The sequence below is a fragment of the Macrosteles quadrilineatus genome, unplaced genomic scaffold, assembly GCF_028750875.1.
Source record: "Macrosteles quadrilineatus isolate MER2022 unplaced genomic scaffold, UCM_ALF_1.0 Scaffold_47__1_contigs__length_942521, whole genome shotgun sequence".
Classification (NCBI taxonomy): domain Eukaryota; kingdom Metazoa; phylum Arthropoda; class Insecta; order Hemiptera; family Cicadellidae; genus Macrosteles; species Macrosteles quadrilineatus.
Window position 1 is genome coordinate 455,333 of NW_026542640.1, and position 15,037 is coordinate 470,369.

General features: G+C 34.1%; 1 protein-coding gene across 1 annotated transcript in view; it reads left to right on the plus strand.

Moving 5' to 3' along the window:
- LOC129005963 (fibropellin-1-like) overlaps positions 1–11,958 on the plus strand; it is a 51,405-nt gene extending 39,447 nt beyond the window's left edge. Inside the window, exon 7 of the mRNA XM_054435040.1 lies at positions 10,895–11,958. Coding sequence (XP_054291015.1) covers positions 10,895–11,247 — 353 coding nt within the window. The 3' untranslated portion in view covers positions 11,248–11,958. The remainder of the gene's footprint in view (positions 1–10,894) is intronic.
- The last annotated feature ends 3,079 nt before the right edge of the window (positions 11,959–15,037 follow it).

Consider the following 15,037-nt stretch of genomic DNA (forward strand, 5'->3'; position numbering starts at 1 on the left):
AGCCAACATTTTAATGACTATTTTGTAGATATTGTTAAGAATGATGCAGTAGAAAATGAGCTTAACTTGTTTCAAAACCAGGGTACTGATGTTATCAATACTCACTGGGGAGTTCCACTAACTATTAGTAATGAATCTGTTGTTTTGATCATAAATAGCTTAAACAACAAAAGCTCTTCTGGCTGGGACAGCATATCTCCAAATTTGTTAAAGAAATGCAAATCTGAACTGGCTCCTATTTTGGTGCATTTGATTCAGACTGTGTTATCAACATCCATCTTTCCAGATCCACTTAAACTCACAATTGTTAAACCATTGTATAAGAAGGGGGTAAAGACAGATGTTCAGAATTATAGGCCTATTTCTCTCACGTCTACTTTTAGTAAAGTAATCGAGAAGTTCGTTCTTGGGTGCCTAATACAATTTTTTGATGATCACAAAATTTTGTCAGATTTTCAGCATGGCTTTCGGAAGGGTCGGAGCACTATCACTGCTGCTGTTGATTTTGTTCACACTGCTCTTGAAAAACTTGATGAAGGTTGTAAAGTGGCAGCGCTTCTGCTAGACCTTTCGAAGGCCTTTGATCGGGTTGACCATTCTATCTTATTGGCAAAACTGATTGGCTATAAAGTTCCAGGATGGTTGGTGAGTCTGGTGGAATCTTATTTAAAAAATCGCCAACAATGCACCACAGTTTCTTTTGATGATGGTACGACAGAGAGAGAACATAGGTCGGAAACACGAGTGGTAACCTCAGGGGTTCCGCAGGGCTCAATTTTAGGACCTTTTCTGTATATAGTTTATGTAAATAGTTTTATTGTCATGGATAATGTTTTTGCATGTATGTATGCAGATGATACTTCTGGGCTGTGCTGGGCAAACAATATGGTAAATCTTAAAGCTTTATTAACCAATTTTTCTGAAGCTGCCAATGCTTATTTTTTGGAAGTAGGTTTAAAGGTAAACTTAAGTAAGACTGATCTTGTACATTTCTCAATTGGTCGCAATGTTCCGGCTTTTAGCATCTCAGGTGATAATATGACTCTGGATGGTAATGATTTTTGTAAATTTCTTGGAATATTTTTTGACAAACATTTTACATGGGATAAACACATCGACCATGTTGGTGCTAAAGTCTTGAGTGGTATTTCTTTGCTAAGAAGACTTTCAAACTATTTGGACTGTGAAACATTAAGGTCAGTCTATTTTGGAGTGGTGTATCCATATCTGGCTTATGGGCTTGTCCTGTGGGGAGGTTCTTTTCACACTTATACCAAAAGAATTTTTCTGTTACAAAAAAGAGCTGTACGTTTGGTAGCAAAAGTTAGCCCAAGGACTCATAGCAAAGACATTTTTGTGTCAAACAACATTATGACGTTGTACGCAATGTATGTATACCAGGTTATATGTTTGGTAAAATTTAACTTTAGTTCTGGTATTTTAATTTCTAATGTAGGACAAATGCATGACCATAACACTAGACAGTGTAATGATTTTTTCAGAGTGAGAAGACATTTCAAAAGGACAGAGAATAGCCCTTATGTCAAGGGAACAATTTTTTTCAATAAGTTACCAAACTGCATAAAGAAACTAGAAGGTAAAAACTTCAAAATGGAATTAAAAAAATGGCTTATTAATAAATGCCCAGACAGTCTTGAAATGATTTTTTAAGTTGAAGGTATGCCTATTGTGTAAGTAGATTGGTTTGTTTGCCTCAACAGGATTGTTTTATTGTAGAGTAGAAAGCATGGTTTTTGTTCTTTCTAACTTAAGTTTGAGTTTTATTGCATGGTTTGCACTGTATGATATGCTACTTATTTTATAATCTAAGTATTTTGACGATTGCAATGCATGTTATATGATGTTAAAAGCAATAAAGACATTTCATTTCATTTCATTTCATTTCATTTCATTTCATTAAATACTGGGTGCATCATTAAGGTAACTCCGTTAGGTTGCTTTTTATAAATAAATAATTTCATAAATCACTGATACCCTATATCATCTAAGTGTGCTCAGTACATAATGACACTCTCTCAAAAATCATAAATCACTGATACCCTATATCATCTAAGTGTGCTCAGTACATAATGACACTCTCTCAAAAAAGTACTAATCCTAACCCAAAAAAATATAGATAGGTAGCTTTAGGCCTACAGAGGATGAGTGTTTATATTTATATCACTTATATTTATATGTCTGTGGTTAGGTTTTGGTTATGTTTGCCTTAAGATGGCTATAAGCTTAGGACTAGATATCAAATAAACTTCCAATTAACTTATAGTGCAGCCTAGCCCTAATTTGTCAGTGTCAATGAAATAGTGCAATATCAAGGACAACCAAACTTGGATATACAACCATGTTTATACCTAAGGTTCCTTTTTGGTACTCACCAACAAGGATCAACCGTAATTATTTTCAGTCAGAAAGTGTCCTGAGTTTCCAGAAAATTGTAACTTATTACATTTTAAAAATTGAGGGTAAATTAAACGTTTCGGTTCTGGTTTTGAGCGAGTCCAAGTTTTTGCAGTGACTAATACTTCAAAGGAAGGAAGGTGGGAAGATTTTCATACTACTAATAGCCTTCTTTGAATTCAGCGTGAAAAATACTGGGTAATTTCTATAGTTTCGGCCATTTAGGGGAACCAAACAAATTTTTAAAAATTCTTCTATCTCATCATTTCAGTAAACTATGATATTATTATTTGAATAGAAGTTAAATGTCAAGAAAAAAAATACCGCAAATTATTATTTTTGGGATAGCATTACATTGACCAAGGAATACTCTCAAAGTGTAAAGTTTCCCGAACAAAGCTTGGTCCCCAGCTACTTGTCAAACAACGCAATAATGTACGTTATTTCATACAATTTGTACCTGAGAAATGTACAAATGGAAAATGCATTTCTCGTAAGTGTAAGCAAATCTTAAAATGATAGGATTTGTAATGATACGATCTTAAAACGAGCAATTCAGTATTCTTATTCAAAACACCAAACACCCGCCACTGGATCAAAATATGCCCGCACGGCGCAATCCGGCACGGTGGGAAGCCCCTCTCGTACAATTTAAATTACGTACATAAGCCAAAAATAAAAAAAAATATGATTTAGAACATTTCACTTTTTGTATACAGAATCCACTGTTTTTAAACTAACCTGACCAAAAAATAAAATAAAGTAGTAGCCGACAAAAAAAGTTCCGTGGAAATTTGCTATGTCACGTTTCATAAAACATTAAAAATAATCGACTTTATTTGAATATTTAAAATGAAAAGTACCGGGGGACCGAGCCGTGGCTCAGTGTGTATATTTCGATTGTAAAAGCAATATAAAGGAAACTCGTGTTTTCTTTATAACTAATTTCGGCTTTTATTGTTTAAGTTTCAGTGGAATTTTAATTTACTATGATGTAACTTTAAATGGACAATGCAACACATTAATTTATTTTAATCTTACACATTTCTGTTATTGTAAATGAATCATAGAAAAAAAAAAAAAAAAGTAGTATTTTTTTAAATACGTTCCTAATGAATGAATTAATATGCGATCACAGGTTAATACAGTAGCAATCAACTACACAGCATTAAAACAGCACAGTGTATGTAAGGGGTGTGATTTATTTCTTGGTACTAAATTAAGTCATTCTTCAAGTATAAGTAAAACTTCAGCATGGGCATACTCTCTAACGTACTATCATATGATGGATTAGCTGAAGGCAGATAAGTCCGATTCAAGCTTATATTGCTTACTATAAAGATTGTTGTAATACAATTAACTTTAACTAGTGGTCGTCCAGTGGTCGAAAACTCGACCAAAAATATGTAATGTACAGGTTTCAAATGATTTAGGCCTAAAACTTTTTTCCCCGTGTGAGTAACTAAGGACTTCTGGATAGTTTAAATATGATATTTATATGTTTCTTACTCAGGAACAATGCCGTTCCGGGACACTATATAAATGGACGTTAACGTGATTATAAATTTGCATTTTACATAGTCAAAATACAATAGGTATTGCGCAACCGTGATATGTTAAGTCATTAACCTTGGTTTACTTATAAAAACTACACCGTATGCTTACTCAAACAAAACAAAACTTGCTTACTGTACAGCAATAAATCACGTAAAGAACAAAACAAAATGAAAATGTAGACTAGATGACTACTGATACCGTAGTCATCCTAGGCTACTACTACATGATGTTTCAGAACAGAAGTATGGGGATAAAAATATTAAATAACTCATAAAACACCATAAAATCATAGTACTGTACTTAAGTTTTTCTGGTAATAATAACAATGATAAAAATAAGATAAAGATAAAAATGATGTAAAACACCTCTTATTATTTCTCTTTGTTCTATTCTTTCTTTGGTTTCTCTACATCCACAAGTTGTCATGGTTACTAATCACCCAACGACCCAACCACAAAATATTGTAGTGTTGTGACAGCAGACAGAAGCAGACGATTGTCAGTATGTCAGTGTCAGTGCAAGATTGTCAGTCTGTAGGGGCGAGCGTATAGGTTGACCTTGACGATACTGATCGATATTTCTCCGTTTTGCTTCCATCTTATTTTTGTTAAATGAACTGTAATATTTCGATAATTGGGAACCTACTGCACATAAAAATTACCGTAAATAGTTAAATATATCGTTCATATCGAAATAAAGACTGAAAAACACAGTTAATAAAACATTTTCTTGGGATTTGTGAGGTTATATAATATATAGGCATCATGATGATGCGACTCCAGTTAAGCGAGGTTCTACTGTATTTGCAAGTTAAAGTTACAAATAGAAAACCCATTATATGGTTTGTATTCAATGACCGATGTATTATACAAAATAAATTATAACTTATTTTGATATTAATCAGCAGCATTTATTACAGCTTGCAGCACTTATTGGTATATATAAATATCCCAGTTACTATTAGTAAAAAAAAAAATCAAACACAAAATTGTGTGGCCATTCAATTTTTATAAACACAGTGTTAAACATTTGACTCTGCAGAATACCGGATGGTAAAGAGTGTTTGGTTTCAAGAAAATAAAATAAAAAATAGTTTAACCTGCTTTACTATTTATTTTGAAAAATAATAGATAGGAAATCATAAGGATAGGTATGGGATTGAACTGAAATAATTGCAGGAAAACTTCAATCGTAAAGTCCACAATCTGTACATTGTTAGAGAGCGAGAGAGAGAGAGAGATAGAGAGAGAGATTTGATAAGGAATCTGAAAAGTAAACAAATAATCGTTTCTGGCGTTCGTTATATTGTACCCCCCTCCCCCCCCCCCCCCCCCGTATTTGCACTCGTGACCACTTTTTGTTGCTTCCTTATCATTCATCCGTCCCAAAATATAATTCCTGTAATAGTTTGTTTGTAAAATTGAAATTATTATAAAAATATTTTATCTTTCGAGTGTAGTTTCATGGTTATTCTTATCAGATAGAATAATATCGTTGTCATATGTAATAGTTACTCCTTCACGTTACGCAATTGCGTAAAAAACAGTTCCAGTATCTCGGACAAGATTCACGTATATTTCTCGAGATAAAGAAAATCCGTATAGTTCCCGGCCCGTGGAAACACTGTAAATACTAGGATAAAAAATATTGTATAAAGGAGAAGTTGACTAAAATTTCAACTGAAGGTAAAAAAAATCAAAATAACTTAAAATATGAGATGATGAACGGGTAGGATCAAGATTCAACCAATTATAATTAATTAATATTCGACGATCCTTATTAGAGGTGCATCATATTTATTTGGAGTATGAACATGTTTAAACATTAACACGTAGTTAATCACTATCCCAACACAAATAGTAACAAGGAGTAAACGAAGGTTACAGACCGCTGGGTTTTACCGCTACAAAGTAGGGTAGGGTGCCGTACTGGCTACACTACTCCACGATAGAACACACGATGAGACAGTCTCCGCATTGGTATTGCAGTTACGCTTATCGACACAGGCAGCAGCACCGGTTTGCTGTTTTCATACGTATAAAGTGCACGGGAAGCCATACCTGACTGGCTTATGGGAGAGCTGACTGGCTTTCGGGCGGGTGACTGCCACACCGAGTAAATTACCAGCGCACTGACTGCCAAACCGGGTGGGCACAAAAGTATATATTTTTATATATATATATATATATTTATATATGTGTCCGTTAGCGCGATAACTCGAGCAAAATTGATCCGATTTTGATGAAATTTGGTACAAACGTGTAAACCTACATTTATTCGAACGAGTTCGCGAACCAGCATAATCGGACAATGGGATCAGGGGTTTATGGGGGGTTTTATGGGGTAAAAATGGGTTTTTCTCATTTTTGACCATAAAAACTTTAAATTTCTAAATTTCTCTCTAGTCCATTTTGAAGAGCTTAAAAAAACAAATAATTTAGTATATTGAAGTGTTTTTAAATGTTCATTGACTACGGAGAAAATTAAAAAAATTGTAAATTTAAAATTCCCATGTTATTCTTATGGAGAATAAATAAACTGTTCTAGTTTGCTTGTTTATGGATATATTTTAATCAAATTTGGCAATTTGGTTTATTTCATACTAAGCTATCAATATTTCAATTGAAAAAAACACACCTCAACATCTTCCCCGTAGCAGCAAACCTAACTACTCACTAAAATTAATGTTATTTAAATAGGAAATAAATCTGAAAATTTATAGGGAATATTTTAGTAGAAATCAAGCTGGGTAAATGGAAATTCGCTTAGTATGCAGGTTTGCTGCGACGGGGGTATTTTTTTACTAAGCTAGTAATACTTAACAAAAAACATTCTTTACTACCGTACCCTCCCTGTAGCAGCTACCCTAATGTTACTTTAAATAGATTTAAGTGAAAATCTAATCGGGCAAATAGCATAAAATCAAGCCACGACCTAAACACAGTACAAAGGAAACAAATTTGGATGATGACAACTGATCAAATACCACTAGAGAAAGTCTTAGATTACACCTGATTTTAGAAAGTCGCAATTTGGAAACGACCACTGATTGAATAGGTACAGTCATAGATAAAACATACTTTCTTAGGTACATTAACAGATTTGATTTACGTAGCTAAATAAGGTTATAACAAATAACATTTTATCTTAAACAATTCGTCGGCGAATCACATTCATGGATCCATCTCATAAATGGCAAACTTAAACAGGTCCACGACGTAGGAAGTAGTAAAGGCAAGACGTGCGGAGTGTGGGAAACGTTTGTGGCAGTTACATTAATGTATCTGCTATACAAAAATGTTATGGGAAGGTAGGGAAACAGGTCCAAGACGTAGGAAGTGGTGAAGGAAGTCGTAAAGGCTTGCAGTGCAGAGTGTGAGAATTTAGGGATGTTAGATTAATCTATCTAAAATATGAAAATGCTGTGAGAAGAGAGAGAAACAGGTTCATGACGTAGGAAGTGGTGAATAAAGTAGTAAAGGCCATCAATGTATAATAACTCCCTGGATTGCGCGCTCAGGTTGAAGTAGGGCTCGAAAAACGGTCCGTCGCTACCTCGCTTTGTCCGCGAGGAGTGGGGATAAAGGCATGAGTCACCCTAGTGGCGAGCGTCGCGCCCGCTCTCGCCGTGTATTGCTATTTAGTTTTGTGGAAATATTCCGAGGATAATTGATTGTAATGAACTTAAGGAGGTTTTATAAGCAGATATAATTAATCTACGTACTTGCTCACACTTTATAGACGATGTGTCAAAAGTAAATCTCATAAGAAATGTAGTGGTGATAGATTATACGAGTCAGATTTATTCGAGTTAGATTTATTTATATTTGAACATTAACCAGAGCAAAGTATATTACAATAATTATTTGATCACATATGCATGTCATCATTTGCTTCGGTGAGGCCCAATTATTATTGAGAGACTTTGCATCATTTAGGAATATATATTTTGTTTATATTATAATATGTTTCTTTGTCATACTGAATACTGATTAACGTGTTTGAAAAACATATTATGTTGCTAAATAAAATGAGTGTATAATATTTAATGTCAATATCTCAAATGTATTCATTATTCTCACTGAAGTATAACAACAAAATATTTTCTTGGGTATTAAATACTACTGTGAAATCCAACATTTATTCTTAGATTCAAAGAATTTTGTTAACTATAGACTACCGGTAAGCATTAAAATGCACAAAAATAAGCCTGTAAATTAAGTTACCATTCTTCGTAATGTAATGACATATTTGATGTAATATAATGATAATTAAATGCTAGAAACTCAGTTTCTATATCCCGTAAACTGATGCTGAGCCGGCCGAGCCCCTAGCGCCAATGCCGCGCCAAGCGATTTTATGCCTATTTTTAATCGCTTAAAAATGATACAAGCAGGCTCCGTATCAAAAAAAGCTTAAAATAAAAAATAAAATTCATACTTTGATCTAAAACTTTGCCGCAGGAATTTTTTTCCTGACCAAAAAATAAAAAAGTTCCTCGCTTACTACATTTTTCATGTTTTTAATTGTGTTAAAAAACAATCATCTGTTTTAATTTGCATAAATAAATTATAAAAAATATGTTAATGTAAAAACTAGCTACATAGTAATGAGCACTGGTTTTTCCAGAAAAATAATATATCAATTTGAAATTTTTATGTTAACAAATAAGTGTAGCAGAGCAGGTTGAGTGAATGTATGTTTGTGTAAAACAGAGAGGTGCAATCGGCCCGTCCGCCTCGGTATCCCGCCAATTCGATTGGCGGGCACGGACCGTTTTTCCACCACCTAGCGCGCTATCCAGTAGAGTAATTATACATCGATGGTAAAGGCTAGCAGTGCGGAATGTGGGAACGCTTTAGGGCAGTTAGATTAATGTAGGTCTAAAATATTATTAAAATGCTATGGGAAGGGAGGGAAACAGGTCCACGACGTAGGAAGTGGTAAAGGAATTAGTAAAGGCCAGCAGTGCGGTGTGGGAACCGTCTGTGACAGTTTGGTTAATGTATCTGCAATCTTAAAATGTTCTAGGAAGGGAGGGAAACAGGTCCACGATGTAGGAAATGGTGAAGGAAGTAGTAAAGGCTAGCAGTGCAGAGTGTGGGAACATTTTTATTTTGTATTGTATCTATAAATTTTTTTTCATTTATTGCTTAATTAAAAATTATGAAACATGATTGCTCCACTCAACTGGCTTTCATTGCTATGAAAGCAATCCTAGTTAAATTGAATTTATATGTTTTTTAAGATAGCAACACAGTCTTAAGTTTGACAATTATTATTTAAATACAGTACTAGTTTACATCTTGTGGAAAAACCGAAAAATATATTTGGGTAACAATTGTCAGCACACATCAAACTTTTTTCAGTAAATAATTTAATTATACAGGGTGAGTTTTAAATGAGTTCCCCCCCTACTTTTTTCTACATTTCTTAAGATATCAACTCCGGACCACGTCAGATCATTGTAGAGTAGTAAGTACTTCATTTTGACTAGATATACATTTTTGGCCGCCATCTTGGATCCGCCATATTGGATACAAAGTTTTTTTTTCAAATGTAAAGGTAGGGTTGTGACCCATTATTCCAAACTAGAATTTTACGCTGATTACAATGCCGCAAATAGTTTTTAAAAATCTTTATCCGTTCTAAAGTTATAAGGACTTTTTATAACTTTATTTGTAGCACATTTTAACATTTTGCATTTACAAACTAAGACCATAATGTCAAAATAGTGCTAGATAAAGATAAGTATACACCACCATTCATTGTCGACCTGTTTTCACTTGGTTATGACAGATGTATTTTTTCGGCCGCCATCTTGGATCCGCCATTTTGAAATGTGACAAATTAATTTAAATATGAAGGTGGTGTTGTGACCCATCATTTTCAACTACTTTTTTATGCCGAACTTAATGCCGCAATCCGTTTTTGGTTATCAAGCTATCTTGATGAAATATTAAAATTATCTTATTTAAAATTTCAATAATTCAAAAACCAAACATGCAAATGAAAGACTGATTGCGGCATTGAGTTCAGCATAAAAAATTAGTTGAAAATGATGGGTCACAACACCACCTTCATATTTAAATTAATTTGTCACATTTCAAAATGGCGGATCCAAGATGGCGGCCGAAAAAAATACATCCGTCATAACCAAGTGAAAATAGGTCGACAATGAATGGTGGTGTATACTTATCTTTATCTAGCACTATTTTGACATTATGGTCTTTGTTTGTAAATGCACAATGTTAAAATGTGCTACAAATAAAGTTATAAAAAGTCCTTATAACTTTAGAACGGATAAAGATTTTTAAAAACTATTTGCGGCATTGTAATCAGCGTAAAATTCTAGTTTGGAATAATGGGTCACAACCCTACCTTTACATTTGAAAAAAAACTTTGTATCTAATATGGCGGATCCAAGATGGCGGCCAAAAATTTATACCCAGTCAAAATGAAGTACTTACTACTCTACAATGATCTGACGTGGTCCGGAGTTGATATCTTAAGAAATGTAGAAAAAAGTAGGGGGGGAACTCATTTAAAACTCACCCTGTATATTACGGCTGCTAAAAGTTTTGTTGTAGTTAAATATTTCAAACTGTATTCAAAGTGATTTGGAATGTGCCATAAAAACTTGTAGTGTAAAGCCTAGTTATGTGAGTTGCTTACATTACTTTACTTACAATACAACCATTTTAACAATTTTTATTAATTTTTTTATTAATTTATTTACCATACAATTTTGTTGCTACCTGTGGATGTTTTCTATAAAAAATTGATATGTCATATTGAGAACATCCATGTAGACAATACTTTTTGTTTATTTCTAGAAACTGAAATGATTGATGTTACAACTTTTACCATCTAAAAACATGTATTTAACATATTTCTACTAACAATAATTTATTTTCCCCAGCTGATCTTTGTATCCCGAACCCTTGTGGAACGAACGCCAGGTGTGAGCCAGGCCACGATCGTTCTGGGAAGGAACGACCTGTCTGCACCTGCATCCCTGGGTACCTGGGAGATCCGTTGTCCTACTGTCGACGAGGAGAGTGTAGCACGGATAACGACTGCCGTAACAACCAGAACTGCATCAACTACAATTGCGTTTCGTCTTGTACAAACCAGTGCGGTGTTGCCGCTATGTGCAACGCTCGTAACCATGTAGCCGTGTGCTCTTGTCCGCCCGGCTACACAGGAGATGCTCTCACCCGTTGCTACAACATCCCAGCTCCTGTCGCCAGAGCTCTCTACAGCAAGAAATAACTTCTTCCACAGTTAAATCTCAGTCAAATTTATGATAAGGAAACTAATTTTTTAATTTAATCTTTTCAATACATTTCTGTCCCTGAATTTATGTTTACTTTCAATATTTTGTATATAAATTACACAATTATATTTGAATTGTGTAAGGGGTCTTTATTGTCCTAAATATACAGTCTTTTAGCTTCATTTTGTTTATCATTTCTCAGTGTGTACAGTAAAATTATTAATTTAAAAAGGTCTACCCTTAGAAATTTCTTTTAAATGCCTATCTTAGGTTAGGTTACTTTTTTGAAAAGTTTATCACCCTGCATTCAAAAGTTTATGCTGAAAGAAGATAAAAATTATTGAAATAACAGAAAATTTAAAAACTAAAAAAATAGCATTGAAATTAATATGCTAATAACTTGCACTTAATACATTGTAAATATTTGTTATACAATTATTAACTTAAAATGAGGTTACTAACCTGTCGTCAATCAGTCCTATAAATTGTCGTTGATGACTAGTTTCGGGGCTAAAACTCCATTTTCAAATCTTCTCTTTCAGTCGTCATATGTCAAACATATCTTCTTGCACAAGCCGTCGTCAAAGTTATTTCACACATAAACATAACACATACGAAAACGTTTATAATACAATACAAAGACATGTACATTTGCGTGTGGCCGGCCAAGGACAAAACCAACGACAATATGTAGGACTGATTGACGACAGGTTAGTAACCTCATTTTAAGTCATTAAATCAATCCTGGAGGCAAATTATGTATAAACAATTATTAATTTTGATTTAGTAATAACAATATAAATATTAAGTTTTGAACCTTAGGGGATTGGCGTTCCATGAAAGCAATGATTGTGACTAGTAACAACCTTGTGAGTTACAGCACTAAAGAAAAATATACAGTATAACCTATTATTGATCAGTAAAATATGTTTGATATCATCACTAAAACACTAATAAAAATTCATTTGTCCACTTAATATGCATAATTATTCATTTTGAATCAAATTATTTCACTCATAAATAAACTCATAATAAATTAAAATTAATTTTGCAGGAAGTTGTATTTATTTAGCTGATAAAATTATTGTTAATTTGTTTAATGTTATTATTTAGTTACTAGTCTACTCTTACCTCCATTTACTTTCTAGTGTTAAGGCATAGTTTATAAGTATCATTGATTACCAACAAAATAAACTTCAAGATGTATGTTAAATTAAATGTAATAAACTGCAAGATGTATGTTTAATTAAATATAATTTTCCATTCAATACCTTTTTCAATAATTTTGCGTGTTTAAAGTCTAAAACTTCAAGATAAGCCTCGTTCACACGGTACGAGTTTACAAGCTACCTACTCGCCAGCATGTAAGAAGCCGGCGAGTTGGCGAGTGTGCTTGTATTCGTTCATACGGAGCTTGTCCACTTGCCAACCCGCAGACGTGTAGAAAGACGCCGGCGAGTCAGCGAGTGCGCTTGTAGTCGTTCACACGATGCTTTTTCCATTCGCTCAGTAGCTAGCTTGAACCAAATCTTCCGACATCTTTTAATAACATGCTCACAAGCACAAGCAACTGTGTTCACACTGGGCTACTTTACATGCCTACTCGCTCAAAAGCTGGTGAGTTGGCGTGTAAAGTAGCGGCAGCGTCAACTTTTTCCAGAGCTTTTTTACAAGCAGCTTTTGAACGCGTATGTCGTTCACACTGAGCTATTTTACTAGCTGCGTGTAAAAAAGCCGGCGTGTAGCTTGTAAACTCGTCCTGTGTGAACGGGGCTATAGCAAACATTAACAGGTTTTCTATTTTCTGATTAATATAATCATATATTCATTTCTATTCAAGCAAGAATAGTATTTCATAAAATATTAGAGACCTAAACCTGTCGTGGCAAGGTAGGATAACACAAAATAAAATAAACATTTTTTAAATGGGTTAGAAACAGCGGCGGCCAATTGGCCGCCACATATGGGGATTGACATTCTTTTTGGTCAAGTTAGAAAAATTAATTTAAAATAATAAATAGGAACCTCAAAGTTTGATTTTTTGTAAACAAAATTTATTATTTTTATGGCGTCTAGTAGGCGGGAAAAACGGGAAAGTCGGGATTTAGTCATTATTTTGGTATGAAAGTCGGGAATTTTAATGATTTTTCCGCGATCATTGCAGACGACGCCGATGACGTTTCCGTCGCCGTGGAGTCAATGATGATGTCTCGACGGCCGCGGGAAATGATCATTTGCCGCAAACACAAACGGCAACAATGACGTCCGAGGCAGTTAATGTTATGTCTACTTAGTCGTGGAAGATTTTCATCATTCAAAAAATCCAAATTGGCTAGTTAGAATTTTTATTACTACATTTTTTTCTTTACTTGAGAAACACCCCATTACATATTAATACTTTATGACATAAAGACAGGGTTTGGTGTAGAATTAAAATATTTGATTGAATTTAAAAAAAATTGGCATTAGTATCAAGAATTGAGAATTGCTACATTTTGGCATAAATACATCACCAATTGTTGAAAACTCCAGTCTTGACAAATTTAGCATTAGTCTTGAAAAGTCTGGAATTAGTCTTGAATTTTTAAATGGTTATAAACTAGAAACCCTAAATTTTAACTTTTTAAGTGGTGAAAAATAACGTCTTACCATTACCAAAAAGGTGTTGGAGCTCTCAATAGACAAAGTCAAGTTCTTGACTTCGTCTGTGAGAAGACCTGAGTTATATGCTACAAACCAGCAAATCATTTAGGATCCTAGGTACACAGTACACACACATTTAGGGTTTGGATCAGTCTGTTCCTTTCATTTACCTTATGTCAGCTATTTTCCATAATGTGTAAGGGTGAAAATGAAGATCTTACATGGAATTCGTAAATTAGGCCTACCGCACACGAGAGACTTTTTGTCGGCCGACTGTTGGCCATCTGTCTGGCTGGAGTCGGGGGGACAATCGAAAAGTCGTCAAGACTGTTTGGTCGTTGACTATGGGTGCGCACACGCCACGACTGTTTAGTCGTATTTCGAGTGTCAAAAGGATGTATATGACAGAAACCGCTGTCATATGTGCGTTACTGACAAGATTTCGTGCAAGAAAACTTAAGAGCAAATACTGGGTGCATCTAATTTATAGTCAGAGAACCTTGAAACCTTTATACTCGGATTTGAGGAAATATCCGGACACACACATCCACATTCCATAAAGACCATAAAATACACAGTTTTCCACTTTTCAAGTTTGCCGCCATTTTGGAAAATGGCCAGCATTTTGGAAATAATAGAATTAATAGTTTAAACGAATTTTATGGTCTTTTTGGAATGTGGATGCAATTTTTAGACTTATTTAACTTATTTACTTTTCACATTTTCGCTATAAACCTACTTGTTTAGGAGCTACATGATGTAAAAATGTACACCGGAAGTCATTTTTCCATAGGCTGTAACTCCTAAACCAGTGGGTTTATCGAAAAAATGTCAGGAATAAAAAAGTTTTTAAATTGCCAGTTCTATCCGAAAACATGATAAAATATAGGGTGTTCCATAAGAAATTTCAAAGTTGGCCGCCATTTTGGAAAATAGCGGCTGAATTTCAAAAAAATAAAATCATATTTTTAATTGCCACAAAAAATAAAGGAATGTCCCCCATTTAAAGTTTTCTCTAATTCTTACCGTTTTCGATATCCCAATGGTGGCCTCCTTGAGTTGATCACCTTGTATACAGATGGGTGCAAAATTAGGTATACAGTAATGAAACATTGTATAGAAAAATATATTAATTCATACAAA